The sequence below is a fragment of the Rattus norvegicus genome, chromosome 7 (assembly GCF_036323735.1).
Source record: "Rattus norvegicus strain BN/NHsdMcwi chromosome 7, GRCr8, whole genome shotgun sequence".
Lineage (NCBI taxonomy): Eukaryota > Metazoa > Chordata > Mammalia > Rodentia > Muridae > Rattus > Rattus norvegicus.
Window position 1 is genome coordinate 69,049,049 of NC_086025.1, and position 19,045 is coordinate 69,068,093.

Below are 19,045 nucleotides of genomic sequence, written 5' to 3' on the forward strand. Positions count from 1 at the left end.
TCCCGCTATGCTGATTACAGACCACACTTCTGAGCCTGTAAGCCCCAGTAAATGGTTTGAGCTGCCATAGTTGTGTTGTCTCTTCACAGCAATAGAACATTGGCTAGACAAAAGTTTTAAGGCATAATGTTATTGTGCATTGTATAAAGATTATCCTTGTATAATAAAATGAAAGAATAAATAAATCTTTTGGGGAGTTCTAATAATTTATTTTTATTCACTTTATATCATGATCACAGCCCCCTCCCTTTTCTCCTCCAGGTCTCTAACAAATCCTTCCTCCTGCACTGCTCCTCCCCTCTCCTCAGAGAAGGCGAAGTCCCCACCTTGGATACCACCCTGAGACATCTAGTCGCAGCAGGATTAAGTGCATCCTTTCCCACTGAGGCCCCACCAGGCAGGGCAGCTAGTGGAAGGGGATCCAATGGCAGGCAATGAAGTCAAAGACAACCCCAACTCCAATTATTAGGAGACCCACACGAATACCAAGCTGCACATTGCTATAAATGTGTAGGGAACTTAGGTCCAGCCCCTGCATGCTCCCTGGTTGATGGCCCAGTCTCTGTGAGTCCTTGAGGGCCCAGGTGAGTTGACTCTGTAGGTCTTCTTGTGGTGTCCTTGACCCCTTTGGCTTGCTCAATTCTGTCACTCACTCTTCCACAAGATCCCCCAAGTTCCACCTAATGTTTGGCTGTAGATCTATGCATGTGTCTCCATCCTATGCTGGATGAAGCCTCTCTGGAGACAGTTATGCTAGGCTCCTATCTGCAAGCATAGCAGAGCATCATTACTAGTGTCAGGGGCTGTTGGTTCTCTCACATGGTATGGGTCTCAAGTTTGGGCAGTCATTGATTGGCTGTTCCCTCAGTCTCTGTTCTATCTGCACATCTTATAGGCAACACACATTTTTGGTTGAAGGTTTTGTGGGTAGATTGATGGCCCCCTCCCTCTTACCTGGCTATCAGAGGTGGCCACTTCACTCAGCTAGGAATCTCAGCTAGGGTCACCCCAATACATTCCCCATATCCTATCCCATCCCAGGCCTTCAGCTAGTCCTGGAGATGCATGGAAACTCCTCTCTCCTCCATACTCCCCTGCCATGGCGGATCTCTTTCTCCTCCTTCTCAGTCCCAAGGCTGGGAAAATCCTAGTCTCACCCCTGTTTACCCTGTCCAGCCATTAACTGCTGGCATCTTTATTTGCCAATCAGAAACAACTGGGGGCAGGGTCCCTCAGTGTCTTACAAGTGGATGTGCAGACTCTGGTACAAACAATTTGGGGGACTCAAATTAACATAAGAATACAAGCAACATCAGACCAAACTCACTACAGTTTTGATTTGCATTTCACTGATGACTAAGGACATTGACTATTTCTTTAAGTGCTTCTCAGCCATTTGAGATTTCTCTGTGAGAATTCTCTGTTAAGTCCTGTGCCCCATTTTAAAAAGTGGGCCGTGTGGGTCGTTGGTGTCTAACGTCTTGAGTTCTTTATAAATTTTGGATATTAGCCCTCTGTCAGATGTAGAATTGGTGAAGGTCCTTTCCCAATCTGGGGGCTGTTGATTTGTCCTATTGACAGTGTCTTTTGCCTTACAAAAGCTTTTCAGTTTCATGAGGTCCCATTTACCTATTGTTAACCTTAGAGCCTGAGTCACTAGTGTTATGTTCAGGAAGTCGTCTCCTGTACCAATGCATTCAAGTTTACTTCCCATTTTCTCTTCTATTTGATTAGGTGTATCTGGCTTCATGTTGAATTTCTTGATTCACTTGGACTTGAGTTTTTTGCATAGTGATAAGTATGGATTATTTGCATTCTTCTACATGTAGACGTCCAGTTAGACCAGCACCATTTGTGAGGATGCTTTTATTTTCCCACTGTGTGGTTTTTGGTTCTTTATCAAAAATCAAGTGTCCACAGGTGTGGGGGTTTATTTCTGGATCTTTGATTCAATTGCATTGATCAATGTGTCAGTTTCTGTACAAATAACACACATTTTTAAAAAAATCACGATTGCTCTGTAGTACAGCTTGAAGTCAGGGATGGTGATTTCTCCCGAAGTTCTTTTATTGTTCAGGATTGTTTTTTGCTATCCTAGGCTTTTTGTTTTTCATATGAAATTAAGAATTGCTCTTTCAAGGTCTATAGAAATTGTGTTGGAATTTTGATAGGGATTGCATTGAATCTGTACATTGCTTTTGGTAAGATGGCCATTTTCACTATGTTAATCCTACCTATGCATGAGCGTGGGAGGTCTTTCCATCTTCTGAGATCTTCTTCAATTTCTTTCTTGAAGAACTTGAAGTTCTTGTCATACAGCTCTTTCACTTGCTTGGTTAGAGACACAGCGAGGTATTTTATATTATTCGTGGCTATGTTGTAAGGGTTGTTTCCCCAGTTTCTTTTCGACCCATTTTATCATTTGTATGGAGAAGGACTACTGATTTCTTTGAATTAACTTTACATCCAGCCACTTTGCTGAAGGTGTTTATCAGCTGTAGGAGTTTCCAGGTAGAATTTTGGGGCTTGCTTACATATAGCATATCATCCACAAAAAGCAATATTTTGATTTCTTCCTTTCCAATTTGTATTCCCTTGATCGCCTTTTGTTGTTTAATTGCTCTGGCTAGAACTTTAAGTAATATATTAAATAGATAAGGAGAGAGTGCGAAGCCTTGCCTTGTCCCTAATTTTAGTGGAAATGCTTTAAGTTTCTCTCCATTTAGTTTGATGTTGGCTATTGGCTTGCTGTATGTTGCTTTGGTTAAGTTTATAAATGTGCCCTGCATCCATGATTTCTCTGTTAGATTTTACCAAAGGCTTTATCAGCATCTAATGAAATAATCATATGGTTTTCTTCTTTCAGTTTGTTTATATGGCGGTTTATGTTGATGGATTGTCATATATTGAACTATCCCTGCATCCTTGGGATGATGCTTACTTGATCTTGATGGATGATGTCTTTGATGTGTTCCTGGATTCAGTTTGCAAGTATTTTATTGAGTATTTTTTCATTAATGTTCATAGTTGGAATTGGTCTGAAGTTCTCTTTCCTTGTTATGTCTTTGTGTGGTGTATGTATCAGAGTGACTGTGGCTTCATAGAATGAGTTTGGCATCGTTTCTTCTGTTTTTTACTTTGTGGAATAGTTTAAGGAGTATTGGAATTACCTCTTCTTTGAAAGTCTGCACTAAAACCATCTGGCCCTGGGCCTTTTTTGGTTGGGAGATTTTTAATGCTTCTATTTTTTTTTAGGGGTTATGTGACTGGATAAATCATTTACCTGATCTTGATTTAACTTTGATAAGTGGTATCTGAAAATTGTCCATTTCGTTAAAATTTTCCTTTTTTTGAAGTACACATTTTTTAAGTAAGACCTAATGATTCTTTGAATTTCCTCAACGTCAGTTGTTATGTCTCCCTTTTCATTTCTGATTTTGTTTATTTGGATACTGTCTCTCTGTCTCCTGGTTAGTTTGGCTAAGGTTTATCTATCTTGTTGATTTTCTCAAAGACTTAGCTCTTGGTTTTGTTGATTCTTTGTGTTGTTTTCTTTGTTTCTAACTGATTAATTTCAGCCCTGATTTCGATTATTTCCTGCCTTTTACTCCTTTCTGGTGTGCTTGATTCTTTTTTTCTAGAGCTTTCAGGTGTATTTTTAGGTTGCTAGCATGAGGTCTTTCTAATTTCCTTACGGAGGCACTTAGTGCTATGAACTTTCCTCTTTCCACTGCTTTCATTATGTCCCACAAGTTTGGATATGTTGTGCCTTCATATTCATTGAATTCTAGAAAGTCTTTATTTCCCTCTTTTCCTCTACAGCTCTGGCACTGTAGCCATCATAAATGACACGATAACTATCCGGACCAGGAAGTTCGTGACAAACCATCTGCTTCAGAGGAAATAGATGATCATTGATGTCCTTCATCCTGGGAAGGCCACCGTACCAAAGACAGAAATTCTGGAAAAGTTGACCAAGATGTACAAAACCACACCAGATGTCATCTTTGTATTTGGATTCAGAACCCACTTTGGTGGTGGCAAGACAACTGGCTTCGGCATGATCTATGATTCTTTAGATTATGCAAAGAAGAATGAGCCTAAACACAGACTTGCAAGACATGGCCTTTATGAGAAGAAAAAGACCTCCTGCAAACAGCAAAAGGAATGCAAGAACAGAATGAAGAAGGTCAGGGGGACTGCAAAGGTCAATGTTGGTGCTGGCAAAAAGCCAAAGGAGTAGCTCTTCAGTGATTTGATGTTCTGCTGTGATAGGCAAATTTCTGAGAGGATAAAATAAACTAAAAAGCTTCAAAAGAGAAAAAAGGAAGAAAGAAAGAAAGAAAGAAAGAGAGAAAGAGAGAAAGAGAGAAAGAGAGAAAGAGAGAAAGAGAGAAAGAGAGAAAGAAAGAGAGAAAGAGAGAAAGAGAGAAAGAGAGAAAGAAAGAAAGAAAGAAAGAAAGAAAGAAAGAAAGAAAGAAAGGAAAACGTCTTTATTTCTCTCGTGACCCAGACATCACTGAGTAGAGAGTTGTTCAATTTCCATGAATTTATAGGCTTCCCGGTGTTTCTGTTGTTGTTGAAGTTCAGTTCTAATTCATGTGGTCTGATAAGATACAAGGCATTATTTCAATTTTTGGTATCCTTTGAGGCTTGCTTTGTGACTGATTATATGGTCAATTTTGGAGAAGGATCCTTGAGGTGCTAAGAAGAAGGTATATTCTTTTGTGTTTAGGTGAAATATTCTATAGATTTCTGCTATGTCCACTTAATTCATAATCTCTATTAGTTTCATTGTTTCTCTGTTTAGTTTTTGTATGAATGTCCTGTCAATTGGTGAGAGTGGGGTGTAGAAGTCTCCAACTATTAATGTGTGGGGTTTGATGTGCAATTTAAGCTTTAGCAATGTTTCTTTCATGGATGTGTGTGCCCTTGTGTTTGGGGTGTAGATGTTCAGAATTGAGATATCATCTTGGTAGATTTTTCCTTTGATGAGTATGAAGTGTCCTTCCCTGTCTCTTTGTTTTCAGTTGAAAGTCTATTTTATTAGATATTAGAACGGCTATTTCAGTTTGCTTCTTGGGTGCACTTGCTTGGAAATCTTTTTTGCAGCCCCTTACTCTGATGTAATGTCTATCTCTATGGCTGAGGTGGGTTTCTGGAGCAGTATGCAGCAGTATGATGAATCCTGTTTTCATGTCCATTCTGTTAAATATATATTGTCTTTTTATTGGGGAATTGATTGAGTCCATTGATGTTGGAAGATATTAATGACCAGTGATTGTTATTTCCTCTTATTTTGATGTTGAATGTGTGTGTGTGTATGTGTGTGTGTATGTGTGTGTGCTTCCCTTATTTTGTTTTTACTAGTGTGAAATTATTATTCCCTGTGTTTTCTTGTGTGTAGTTAACCTTCTTGGTTTAGAGTTTTCCTTTTAGTATTTTCTGTAAGGCTGGATTTGTAGATAGATATTGTTTAAATTTGGTTTTGTCTTCAAATATCTTATTTTCTCCTTCTATGGTGTTTGATAGTTTTGTTGTGTATAGTAGTCTAGGTAGGCACCTATGGTTTTTTTAGAGGTTCCAGGATATTTGTCTAGACCCTTTTAGCATTTACAGTCTCTGTTGAGAAGTTAGGTGTGATTCTGATAGGTCTGCCTTTGTATGTTATCTGGATTTTTCCCTTATCGCTTTTAATATTCTTTCTTTGTTCTATATATTTTATGTTTTGATTATTATGTGCCAGGGGTTTCATTTCTGGACAGTTCTAGTTGATGTTCTATAAAGTTCTTGTATGTTTATAGGCATCTCTTTCTTTAGGTTGGAGCTGGGACTCAACACCTTCTTCTGTTCTTATCATTCTTAGGTTAGGTCTTTTCCTGGATGTTTCGTTTCAGGGTTGGGAAGGAGGAAGGGTTCTAGGACTTGTATGGGACTTGAAGCATCCAGAAGCAGGTGAGGAAGGCAAAACTCTGCTCTCCTGTGTCCCTATCACTGCACTTTCTAAAACCAACTATTTATATCTATTCAGCTGACTATCTTCACAGACATCATCATCACGCATTAGTGCAATAGCATGAAAATATGGTCTCATACGTTCTTGACTTGTTGACATCAGACTTCCAGCTCTGGGAGATCAGCTAAGTTGCTCATACCACTTGCCACCCTTCCCTGTTTCTCCAAATACCACCCTCGTGGTTCCTCTGCAAGCTGTCAGTAGACGCCCAAGTCACATACCTCATTTGTGTTAAAGGCTAGTAAGTTTAAGCATCATCAGCTGACCTCTTCCCTTGGTGAAAACCACTGATGCTTAAGAGCCTGTCCTTGAGACCACAAGAGAAAGACAAAGGAGAAAGAAAAAGAAAGAAAAGAAAAGAAGAAGTTCCTATTTCCTAGAGGAGACATTAAAGATATTTAATGGGCTCAACAAGTAAAGGCACTTGCTGCCAAGGCTGGTGACCTGAGTGTGATTCCTGGGTCCCACATGGTAGGACCACAAGTTGTCCTCTGACTTCTATGTATGCAATAGAAGATATATGCATGCTTACTCAATAAACAAACACATGTAACTTCAAAATTACTCATGGAAAGATATCACATTCCTACTGGAGAGGACATAGATACGATTGTGAACAGTACTCAGTACTCTAATCAGACAGAACCAGTCTGATGACAGCCCTTGCTGGGATCAGAGGATCCCAATATCAGTGGTCTGACCTCTTCTTAGAGGCTGGAGAAAAGCAGAAATCTACCTCTCAAACTAGTACCATAACTAACCCTTTCACACTCTTTCTAAAATGAACGCCATTATATTTTGTGTGACACATTTTTTTAAAATAATTATTTCTTTAATATAGCTGTCTTCAGATACACCAGAAGAGGGCATCAGATCCCATTACAAATGGTTGTGAGCCACTATGTAGTTGCTGGGAATTGAACTCTGGACTTCTGGAGGAGCAGTCAGTGCTCTTAACAGCTGAGCCATCACTCCAGCCCCTTTATTATATTTTTTTAACTGTGCATGAGTGTGTCTGTGCATATATGTGGATGTACATGAATGCAGGTGTCCAAAGAAGCCTGAGGTGTTGAATTCCTCTGGAACTGAATTACAGGCAGGTTTTAGCCTGCCTGGGTCCTAAGTGCTGGGATAAATGGCAAGCACTGCCACCACCAGACTCCTATTATTTTTAAATTATTTATTTTTATTTTATGTACATTGGTGTTTCGACTGCATGTATGTCTGTGTGAGGGTGTCAGATCCCCCAAAACAGTAGTTACAGACAGTTGTGAGCTACCATGTGGGTGCTGGAAATTGAATCCAGGTACTTGGGGAAAAGCAGTCAGTGCTCTTAACCACTGAGTCATTTCTTGTCATGAGTCATAGCTTGTGCCATGAATTTTGAAAGCAAGAAATCTAGAAGAGTTGGTGAGGTGTTTCCTTTTTTATTTTTAAATTTTTAATTGTTTATGTGTATGACTGTTTTGCCTAGCCACATGTATGGACACCACATGAATGTGTCCGGTGCCTGAGTAGGCCAGAAGAGGATGTCAGATTTCTGGAACTGTTGTGAGGTACCACAGGAAGTCAAACTCAGGTCCCCTGTAAGAGCAACAAATGATCTTAATTGGGGGTAGGGTGCATCTCTCTATTTCAAGTTGATTAGGATTTTGCAGGTACCAAAACTAGCATCTCTGAAAAGTCAGTGACCAGGCAAGCTCCAAGGATGTTGTTATGTAACAATTTCCTCTGAATTCAAACCTTCCATCATGGAAGGAAACTTCTTAAGACCTAGGATTTAATAGGAAAGTGAAATAACAGGATATTTTAGGCAGGATGTGTAGAAGGAGGTGAAACAACAGGGGAGGTAAAACACTCCTTTCTTCATGGAAACTCATTAACATGGGAAATAAACAACTCAACTTCAGGAAGTCCCTGAAACCAGCCAAATTCACTAAGTTCCTCTTTCCTTGTTGAGGGAGAGACCCTCTCAGACAAGCAAAGCTATAAAGAAGACTCTCGGACAAGCCCAATTGCTTAGGGGAGGTTCAGACCATACAGCCTGGATGATGCAGAATTAGCAGAGCTGCCCACAAGAGGCATAGACCTGCAGGGAAAGGACTCTCTGCAACCTGTCAAGCCTGCAGGTAATCAGTGTGTTCCAGGTTCCCAGCTTTTTTGATCTGTCAGCTCTCTTTGAATCAGTTCTGCTCCTATAAGTAACCCCTCATCCATGTTCCTATAAATTGTTTCAATAAAACACATTAGTTCTCCAAGTTGGACTTCGGTGGTATTTTGGTCTCTTATTGATCCTCTATCTGGACTGAGGAGATGTCTGCTCTTATCTCTCCACCGCCCCAGGAATAGTGCCACAACAGATGCCATCAAAAAACAACAACAATAACAACAGCAGCAGCAACAACAAAACAACAACAACAACATCAAAACCCTCAAGACATCAAGGATGACCTCATTCAGATTGGCCTTGCTAGAATACCAGGTACATCCTTAGTCACAGGTTTTGGAGGATACCATGTGTAGATCATTAGGCAGTGAGGTACATTGGAAACTGCCATGGTTAATGGCAATCCTCTCCTGGTATAGATATGTAAACTGAATACATTTAGGCCATGGTCTCACTGGGACAGGGACTGTCTGTCATCTTTTAGAGTACACTGAGAATGCCATAAACACGTGCAAATACCACCCAATAAACTTAACCTCTGACATTTACTTGCTGTAAAATTAAATTCTTACCTAAATTCTGGTGGATTGACTCATAAAGATTTTTGTTAAGCTCAAGAGTTAATACTGCAGCTCACAAAATAAGGTTATGTGAAAATAATTACTGTGGGAGTCATTTGCCACTTCTCTGAAGCAGAGAAAAACAAGAGAGAAAAGTCTGCCTGTCAGGCAGAGTCAAGGCAGGTCAGGGTCTGCTGGCAGATTTCTCGGCCTGCTGAGGCATGGGATGATAAGAGAAGATGCACTTGAGGCTCAAGGTGAGGTGCTGAAGATTCTATTGACCTCGATGGAAGGAGTGGGAGGGGGTCTTTTGGATGGGAACAAATGTCTTATGTGTATATCTCAGTAATTATTTCTGTTAGCCTATGGCTTCCTGTGGTAAGGTAGTAAGAAAAGGCCATGAGAAACACTTGCAGCTGGCTTGGTAATGACCTGCAGCCCTCCTCTCTGTCTTTTGCATCCTTTTTTCTATCTCTCCTATAATCATCTGCACCCCCCCCCCCAGTCAGAGGGCTGTTTGACTCCCATGGGTGCATCCGGTACAAATTACCATTTGTTCATCTCAGCGATTACTTTGTTTCATTTGCTTAGAGAATTAGTCATAATCGCTATGATTTTGGGACATAACTCCTTCCTTGATCAAAATGAAGTGATAGGCTGGGAGTGGTTTCACACGTCTTTAGTCCCAGCACTTGGGAGACAGAGGCAGACAGATCTCTCTAAGTTTGAGGCCAGCCTGGTCCACAAAGAGAGTCCAGGACAGCCAATGAGAGCTCCAAAAATGTTGAGAATGAGAAACTTTGTTTCCTAGGAAAATGAACAAGGTTCCTCGGGGGCCACAAACAGTGGATCATTAATCAGTGATGGTCCTGACACTGGACCTGAGTATGGTTTCTGGGGCATCTAGCTGAAGGAGATGAGGCTGGAGCTGTCAGTTCTTGAAATTCTTTAAGGCCTCGCCAAAACTGATAAGACCAACATAGCAACCAATCAAAATTGTACTAATGTTGCTGCTGTACTTGTAGCCAATCATATTAGAGGTTACCTAACCCTTCTAGAAAATTCTCCTAGCAGTATATAAAAAGGGGGCCTGCAAGCACCTCTGGTTGTCACTATTGTGAGAAATGGCTGACCCCCACATGTTGGTGGTTTCTGTAGTAGAAATGTTCTTTGCCTTTGCATACTAATGGGGTCTAGGGTCATCCTTCAGCGATTCTTGGACCCTAACACCAGGACTACACAGAGAAACCCTGTCTTGAAAAACAAAAAACCAAAACAAAAAGGTAATGGGATATACTGTTTTTATAACACATGTTAACATTAATGTATACTCACAGCAGTAAGACTAAGGCAGCAGGAAGACTCGGCCTGGCCATTTTCTTACCAAATGTGTAATGAGCTTGCCCCAGAATAATGCGTGTTCCTATTCACTGAGTGCTGCTCCACACATATTACTAGGAAAGCATCTGGGCACCTGCAGGGTGGAAAGGCTGCCTTGAGTGACCTAGTGTTTTAGAAACTAAGGTGTATTCTCAGGAGAAACTGACATGTTTTTAAGCATTGAATAATACAGATTAAGGATCGTGTGATCTGCTTTGTTAACAAAACTGATGACAGTATTCTGATAAGCCTGGACACTTGGGAGAATTCCGCAGAACTGGACTGTAATTACTGTGAGCTGTGGAAGAAAGTATGTTTCCCCTCGAGTCTGGAGACGTGAATTCCTAGCGTAGGTATCAAGGATGACACTCACAGAAGACAGCCCAAAGACACTCAGTAGCCAGTGCTGCTAACATCGCAGGGAAGACACTCACCAGTGCAGAGATGTGCAGACTCGAAGGCAGCAATACTGGCTTTGAAATAACAAAGGCATTTGTAGCTGGGCATAGTGGCAGATGCCTTTAATCCTAGCCCTTAAGAGGCAAAGACAGCCAGATATCTGAGTTCCAGGCCAGTTCAGTCTACAGAGTGAGTTTCTGGACAACCAGGGCTACACAGAGAAACTGTGTCTCAAAAAGGGGGGCATTTGTAACTTAGAAAAACAAGTCAATGATATGATACTCACCAAAATAACCATCTTCCTTCTCCACTGTGTAAAGAAAGCACCATCAAACCAGACATTCTTATTTTAGGTTATATTACTAAATATTCCTTTAAAGTTATTTGTGTAGAGGTTGGAAAGAAAAATGGACTTCAGTGATTAAGAGTGGTGGCTGCTCTTGCAGAAGTCTCCAATGTGGCTCCCAGTATGGGTAAAATGGGTGGCTCACAATTGCCTATAATTCTATCTCCAGAGGACACAATGTCCTCTTTTGGTCTCCATAGACAAGCACACACACTCGCGACACACACATATACACACACATACACATAAATAAATCTTTAAGTTGTCTTTACAGATGTAAGAAAATCAGCCTTTTCTATCAAACACTTTAGGAAAACTTGTGTTTAATAATTTTGATCTTCTCCACTTTTTCCTTCAAAGCCCAGTACACACAACCCTGCAACATTCCAGGAGCACGGACCCTTCCCATGTGGCACAGCTTGTGGCACAGCCTGCAGCACATGAAACTTCGAAGTCCGCCCCACAGTGACACACTTCTTCCAGCAAGGTCACACCTCCTAATAGTGCCATTCCCTCTGGGTCTAAGGGGCCAATTATAGTCAGTCTACCACAACCATCATTATCAATATCATCAATTTCTTTTTTTTTTTTTTGGTTCTTTTTTTTGGAGCTGGGAACCGAACCCAGGGCCTTGCGCTTCCTAGGTAAGCGCTCTACCACTGAGCTAAATCCCCAGCCCCATCATCAATTTCTAGTAAAGAAATCTAGGTGTTCTTTGTTCTGCCAGTCACTTTTATAAAAACATGAAAAAGATTACAAACAAATTTTCTCATTTTGGGCCTTTCCCTCAACTGTCTTTAGTAAAATAAGAACGTTGTTGCCAATGGCAGACATGTTAAAAACCTGCAGACTGGGTTTCTAGCTGGTGCCCAAACCTCGCTGATCCCAGCCCACAGCTCCTGCTCCTAAACCCTGTAGGAGAGAGAGCTGATTGCCCAGACCTGTGGGCAATCCTGAGACTGCAGGGCAGGAGAGACCGCCTCTTCTGCCCACCTTTGCCCACATCCCTGGCCCAAGAGGAAACTCTATATGGCCTCTGGGCACAGGAAGATAGGGGCAGTCAAGCTGCAGGACTCCTGTGGTCCAGACTGCGCCCGGATCTGAAAGGGCCCGGTCAAACAGCTCCCTGCACCCAAATCCCATGGGAGGGAGAGCTAGACCTTCAGAGGGGCAGAAACACTGGGGAAACCAGAGGAGACTACTCTCTGCCCACATTTCTGACTCTAGAGGAAAATGCCTAACACCATCTGGGCCCCCTGCGCACAGGGACCCAGGAGAAGTAGGGGCAGGCCCTTCTGGTTCCTGCCCACGGAAACAGCTGAAGAAGACGAGTAGACAGGAAAGACTACATGCCTGAAAGCAGAACACTCTGTTCCCATTACTGGCTGAGAGAAAACAGGAAAACAGGTCTACAGCACTCCTGACACACAGGCCTATAGGACAGTCAAGCCACTGTCAGAAATAGCAAAACAAGGTAACGTCAGAGACAACCTGATGGCGAGAGGCAAGCGCAGAAACCCAAGCAACAGAAACCAAGACTACATGGCATCATCACAGCCCAATTCTCCCACCAAAGCAAACACTGAATATCCAAACACACCAGAAAAGCAAAATCTAGATTTAAAATCACATTTGATCATGATGATGGAGGACTTTAAGAAAGACATAAAGAACTCCCTTAGAGAAACACAGGAAAAAAGACAAGTAGAAGCCTATAGAGAGGAATCACAAAAATCCCTGAAAGAATTCCAGGAAAACACAAACAGGAGCCAGATGTAGATCTCTCCTGAGACACACAGCCAGAATACAGCAAATACAGAGGCGAATGCCAGCAGCAAACCACTGAACTGAGAACAGGACCCCCGTTGAAGGAATCAGAGAAAGGACTGGAAGAGCTGGAAGGGGCTCGAGACCCCACATGAACAACAATGCCAAGCAACCAGAGCTTCCAGGGACTAAGCCACTACCTAAAGACTATACATGGACTGACCCTGGGCTCCAACCTCATAGGTGGCAATGAATAGCCTAGTAAGAGCACCAGTGGAAGGGGAAGCCCTTGGTCCTGCCAAGGCTGGATCCCCAGTGAATGGGATTCTTGAGGAGAGGGAGGATGGGGAGGGGAACACCCATATAGAAGAGGAGGGGGAGGGGTTAAGAGGATGTTGGCCTGGAAACAGGGAAAGGGAATAACATTTGAAATGGAAATAAGAAACACCTAATTTAATAAAGATGGGGAAAAAAACCTTAAGTCTAATCTTTTCCTAACCTTTTTGATATAATTATAATTACTGTACATAAGAAATATAATTCCATATTAAAAGGAAACAAATACTATTATATAATTTGTCTTCAGGTAAATCAGAATGCAATGCATTCTAGAAATTACAAAATAATGATAAAGTAACATTTGTAAAGCATTTTCATTGTATAGATTTTTTTCTTTTATTGGATATTTTCTTCACTGACATTTCAAATGTTATCCCCATTCCTGGATTCCCCTCCGGCAACCCCCTGGACCATCCCCCCTTCCCCAGCTTCTATGGGGGTGGTCCCAAATCCACCCAACCACTCCCTCCCTCCTTGACACTCTGGCATTCCCCTACACTGGGGCATCAGCCTTCGCAGGACGAGGGCCTCTCTTCACATTGATGCCCAACAAGGCCGTCCTCTGCTACATGTGCAGCTGGAGCCATCACTCAAGGAGCACTCTTTGGTTGGAGATTTAGTCCCAGAGAGCTCTGGGGTGTCTGGTTGGTTGATATTGCTCTTCCTATGGGGTTGCAAACCTCTTCAGCTTCAGTTTTTTCTAACCTTCCCCATTGGAGACCCTGTTCTCAGTTCAATGGTTGGCTGTGAGCATCCACCTCTGTATCTGTCATGCTCTGGCAGAGCCTCTCAGAAGACAGCTATATCAGGCTCCTGCCACTATGCACTTCTTGGAATCCCCAATAGTGTCTCGATTTGGTGACTGTATGTATATGGGATGGATCCCCGGAGGGGCAGTCTCTGGATGGCCTTTTCTTCAGTCTCTGCCTTGCTGCGCACCAGTGGGAGGATAAGCCCTTGGACCCCCTACTACAGAGGAATGTCAGTGCAGCTAATTGGGAAGGTGTGTGTGTGGATGGGTGGATGGGTGGGGGAGCGCCCTCATAGAAGAAGGGGGAGGAAGGATGGGATAAGGGGTTTATGGACGAGAAACCAGGAAAGGGGATAACATTTGAAATGTAAATAAAAAATATGATTAAAAATGAAAAATAAATAATAGCAACAACAACAAAACCCCTGCAGACTATGATAGCTGCTCAGGAGGCCCTGGAGGTGCCGTTGCATAGCTCTGTGGAGACACGAGGCCCAGAGGCACAGTCTCTAGCACTTACGTGAAAATCCAGCATATCTATCAAAGGAATGAAATCCTCAGTTAAGTTTTATTTTTCAAATAATTTTCAATTAAATGTTGGAAAAATGAGACCATAACATCTTGGAAAAGATATTTTAAAGTCATGAAGACAATAGTCTTAAATAAGGTGCACCAGCCTTTCGTTACACTTCTAAAATTTGTTTTTGAAACCAGCTTGCCATTCCTTCGTGTTGGACAGCCAGTCCCTACCGATGGTAGACTTACACCCCAGAAGGTCGTAAGAATCATGGTAGTGAGGGGCCCGGCAAACAGTGCTTTGAACGTGGAGGCAGAAGCAGCTTGCTACACCCACCACATAGACTCACAAAGCGTCTTTTCAGTGTGTCGTCTTATTGCGCAGAAATCCAACAAGACATTTGCCAGCTAAGCACAAATGTGAAGTCCCCACACTGGATTGAGTTCTTTAAGTGGTTCATCTTTCCTTCTTCATCAGCTAGAGTCCCAAGAGACCGATGGCTGAAGCTCAGCTGTATTCTTGTAGTCCACCATTTTCAGAATTTATGAAACTCACCAACCAGCCTTTGCAGAGTTTCAAACCCACTGCAAGGCTGAGCTGAACACAGTCCACAGGAGTCCTGAACTGACATCGACTGACATGAGACTAGGACAGCGCAGAGGAGGGTAAACCTCACCACAGCCAAGCACTGTAGCATCGCAAGGCCCTGCCCGGCTTGGTCAGTGAAGGAACGCAATTTTAGGCTTATGTCACCCTGACTAAAATGATGGCTGCACCATGCCGCCGACATAAAGCTACTGCGTTGTTTCCAGACATAGCTTCTGCCAGCAAAACAAATGCAAGTTTAAGCTCTGTTGTCTCCACAGAGGCTGTCCAACTGTCTGTTCTTTAAAGCCATAATAAGGCCATTGGATGACACACTAGTTATGACCCATTTTTACTTGAAAAAAATATAATTAGGAAAAATAGATCTATTTCTGTTGCATCAAAAGGCTTGTTTGGTGACTAATTGTATTGGCAACAGACTGCAGTGTCAACAGTCTCCTGCAAATGTATGTTGATTAAATGCATTTAGACATCCGTGTAAGACACACTCTGTATGTTCAATATGGTATTAGACATGGGTGGAAAACAACAGTAGATGTTTAATTCTTCCAAGCAGGAGACATGAGTTTGCTAAAATCCTTGGCCTCCGCAGCAGTATTATTAATCAGCGTGTTTGACGAACCAAAGCTATAAGGTTTGTGAGTGAAATTCTAGAAGGAGCATCAAACTAGAACAGGATATGGGAGCCAAATGGAAAACATGAACCAAGGAAAGAAAAACGTTACGCTAGCTGGTCTCAGTTTAGTCTTTGAAGTCAGTTCAAGTCCCGCATGCTTTAGTTCTGATGTCATCGTAAGCTGGTGGATACAAACAAGGGCTCAGAAACAGCTTTTGTAACTTCTGGACCGACTGCACATGGATCAATTTGCTGATGGCTATCATGATTACGCAGCGGCCTTTGCAGAGTTACATTTGAATGAAAATAGTCGCTCTCAGCCGGATGAAGTATTTTAATAGAGAATTGCCAAAAAGAAAAACCATGCTTCCACCTCGAACCTCCTCACATACACCAAAGACTTCCCATGTAGGGGACATTTTGTTACTCCGAGAGCCTGGCTCTCCTAACAGCCGTAATGCATAAACTCTTGCGTGCAAGCGCATTCTTCCCGCCTGATGACATGTTCTCTGACTTGTCATCTGTCACATTTCACATTCTAGCTAACGAGAGGATTGCTTGTCTTTGCACAAGAATATTTTTCTGAGAAGAGATAATTCTCTTGATTTGAAAAGAAGAAAAAAAAGCCCTATGTTTCTAGCTAGATGGGGATTTCAAATACACATGGTATCAAGGCTATAATGGATAAGAGGTATTCAGTTAAAAGCACGGTTCTTTGGTGCTGACAAGCCTTAAGAATAAATAGTATATAAGATGAAAGTGTGCAGTGATTGTTTTTTATAATAATCCACTTAAAATCTTTAGATGAAATGAGTGTTACTGTTACAGCTTTTCTTTCTTTCGTGTGTGTGTGTGTGTGTGTGTGTGTGTGTGTGTGTGTGTGTGTGTTGTATGTAGTGTTCTTGGAGACAAGGTCTCATAAGCAGCCTTCATTAATCTCAAACAACAACACTTCTGCTCCTACCTCCTGAGAGCTGAGACTACATGTGGATACCACCCTCCTCAGCTATAAAGTGTGACTCTGTGGAGGACATCTTCTCTTCTTCTGATGACAAACAAAAAAAATCATAATAAATGGTACTCTAAACTAAAAAAGAAACAACAGTTTTAACTGAAAATACTGTAGTCTTCATATAGTTTGATGCTAATTGGAAGTCAATTTTCTGTAGAATATGTATCAATAATGAGATGGTTTAACTAAGAAATACAACATTACACTTGATCTTAGCCAAAAGGCTGAGAAGGGATGAAATACAACATTAAAGAGATAAACTGTGCTACACATAGTGCAGAGTCACCTGGGGAAGTACTGTTACATTTATCAGGGTGGCCCACAGAAGAAAAGAATTGCACTGTCATCATTTTGTGGAGGTGATTATAAAGTTACAGCTTCTCAAACTACTGAGTATCTAATCAAACATGCAACCCCAAACTGCAACATGGTGGATAAATACTAACAAGATATGTGGCAAGACAAGAAAGAAAATGAAGCCAATTTAGTTGAGGAAAAAAAACAGGGGTAGTTTTAAAGGGATAGTTTTGAAACGGAGTGTGAGTTTGGTAATGTTGAGAGAAGGGAGGCAGAGATGGGAAGGCACAGAACTGCCACCATCTGCTGGAGCTGTAGGTGACTTCAGAGTCCAGTAGGTAGTTGGCAGCTTCCCCAACCAATGATGCAACCTTAGCCTCAGCGTGAGGTTAGCCCTCATGCAGTTCTTGCTATCGTGCATGAATTATTCCAGTTTTCACAGCAATCCTGGCCCAACTTATAACCTCACCGGGAGCAAAACATCTACTCTAGACAAGCAGAACTGTCACATTATGGTAGCTGGGTGGATGTGTGTGTGTGTGTGTGTGTGTGTGTGTGTGTGTGTGTGTGTGTGTGTGTGTGTGTGTGTGTGTGTGTCTGCGTGCATGTGTGCATAAACAATGTTTAAAGACTCTCAAATGCCAGAGTCTTTAAACTATTTGTATTAAGTAAGATTCTGTAATTTTTCTTTAAATAAGTGTCTAGAATTCTGTGGAGGTTGTTTTTGTCAATATTTTTTTGTTTCTTTTTTTGTGAGATAAAATTCAACCTTAAGCAAAACAACCCCCGCCCCTTGCTAGAAGCTCCACATTTGATTTGTCAAACACCTTATTTTATACTCTCTCTTAAAGGTAGGATGATAAAGAAGCCAAAGAGAATGCCTGTGTCCATGGACAGGGAGGGAGAGGAAGCTGTGAGCTCACCAAGGACTTGTTTATGTGAGGAAGGTGGAGTGCTGTGGGGTGACACTGATGTCCAACCAGAGGGAAATCAGAGAGTTTGAGAAGTGTGGAGGGTCACATGTGGTAGTCACAATTAACCTGCGTCCAGGGACCCTGGAGGGCCAACGAGACTCATTCATTCTCTGAGGCATTTGGTTTTGACTCCTAGGTTTTTTATCCTCGTCTTTTTGATTTCTAGACGGCATCTAAAGCTGGCAGAGTAGCCTTCCATGGGGTTTATGCACATTGCACAGCTTGTTTTGAATTCAAGTTTGGGGGCCTGGTGGTTGTTTCAGAAATTGAAAAATTATAGCATTTTCAAGCCAGGTTAGTAGTTTTGTTGCGAATAGAATCCCATCAAAATTTTGGCTTTCACTTAATATCAGTTTCAAGTCAAAATCTCTTCTGATTAGTGTTCAAGCAGCCAGCGTAGTGTTCTTGCTTGATTTTGTGTAGCGTATTTCTTACTTTAATTGTGTCCATTTTAAGGACTTCTAAAACAATTGGTTAGAATAAAAATGATAGTCATTTTGACAGGGATGTTTTGAGAGAGGCTTTCTGGGCTCTTGGCCCAGAGCTTGACCCAAAGCTAGTGTGTCCTGAGCCAGTGGCTGAATAGATTCAGGGAAAATGTGAACGAGCTCTCAAGAATAGGAAGGCTTCCAAGGGAGGAACACTGTGACACTGTCCTATGCAGGCATCTTTTCCTGGCCTTGTCTGTCTGGTTGTGAACCTAAGCTTCAAAGGCTGGGCCACTTCTCCAGCCCTCTCTTATGGGTCTTACGGCAGGAATGGGAGAGTGAAATTATCTTTGTTGAGACTGGTCACTGAGTAAAATGTTGGGTAAGCCAGCAAGGAGTCTACATGCCCTGCTCATGCTGGTCAGTCTGATCAAACAAAACTCATTAAAATCAAGAAGCACATTTCATCGAATGCCCAAATATAGCACAATTAGAATTTAATCAGTCGTCTGAATACACACACAAAATCAGATTAAAGACAATGAGGCTAACTGAAGTATATAGCTTTGCTAACTGCAAGGAATTGAATTTAGTAACCTTAGGGAGGAAAAGGTTCATTTGGTTTACAATCTCAGGGTACAGCCATCATTTTCAGGGAAGTAAAGGCAGGAACTCAAGCAGCTGGCCACCTCTCATCCACAATGAAGAGCAGAGCGAAAGTCAAGGATCACTTGGCTTCTCCAGCTTCTCCTGTCTGGTTCAGATCAGGGCCCACCCGCACTGCTGGTAGCTGTGTGAACCGTACCTGGCTCATGCCTACAGGGCCATGGGATTCTTGAGCTGGGTAGGTCTGTGTTGCATGGACAGTTC

The 19,045-nt window shown here is 42.0% G+C and overlaps 1 protein-coding gene across 1 annotated transcript; it reads left to right on the top strand.

Annotated features, from left to right (window-relative positions):
• Positions 1-3,855: 3,855 nt before the first annotated feature.
• Rps24-ps17 (ribosomal protein S24, pseudogene 17) lies at positions 3,856-4,709 on the top strand. The gene has a single exon (XM_039080587.2). The coding sequence runs from the start codon at positions 3,908-3,910 to the stop codon at positions 4,241-4,243; it is 336 nt and encodes a 111-aa protein (XP_038936515.1). The 5' UTR covers positions 3,856-3,907; the 3' UTR covers positions 4,244-4,709.
• Positions 4,710-19,045: the final 14,336 nt, after the last annotated feature.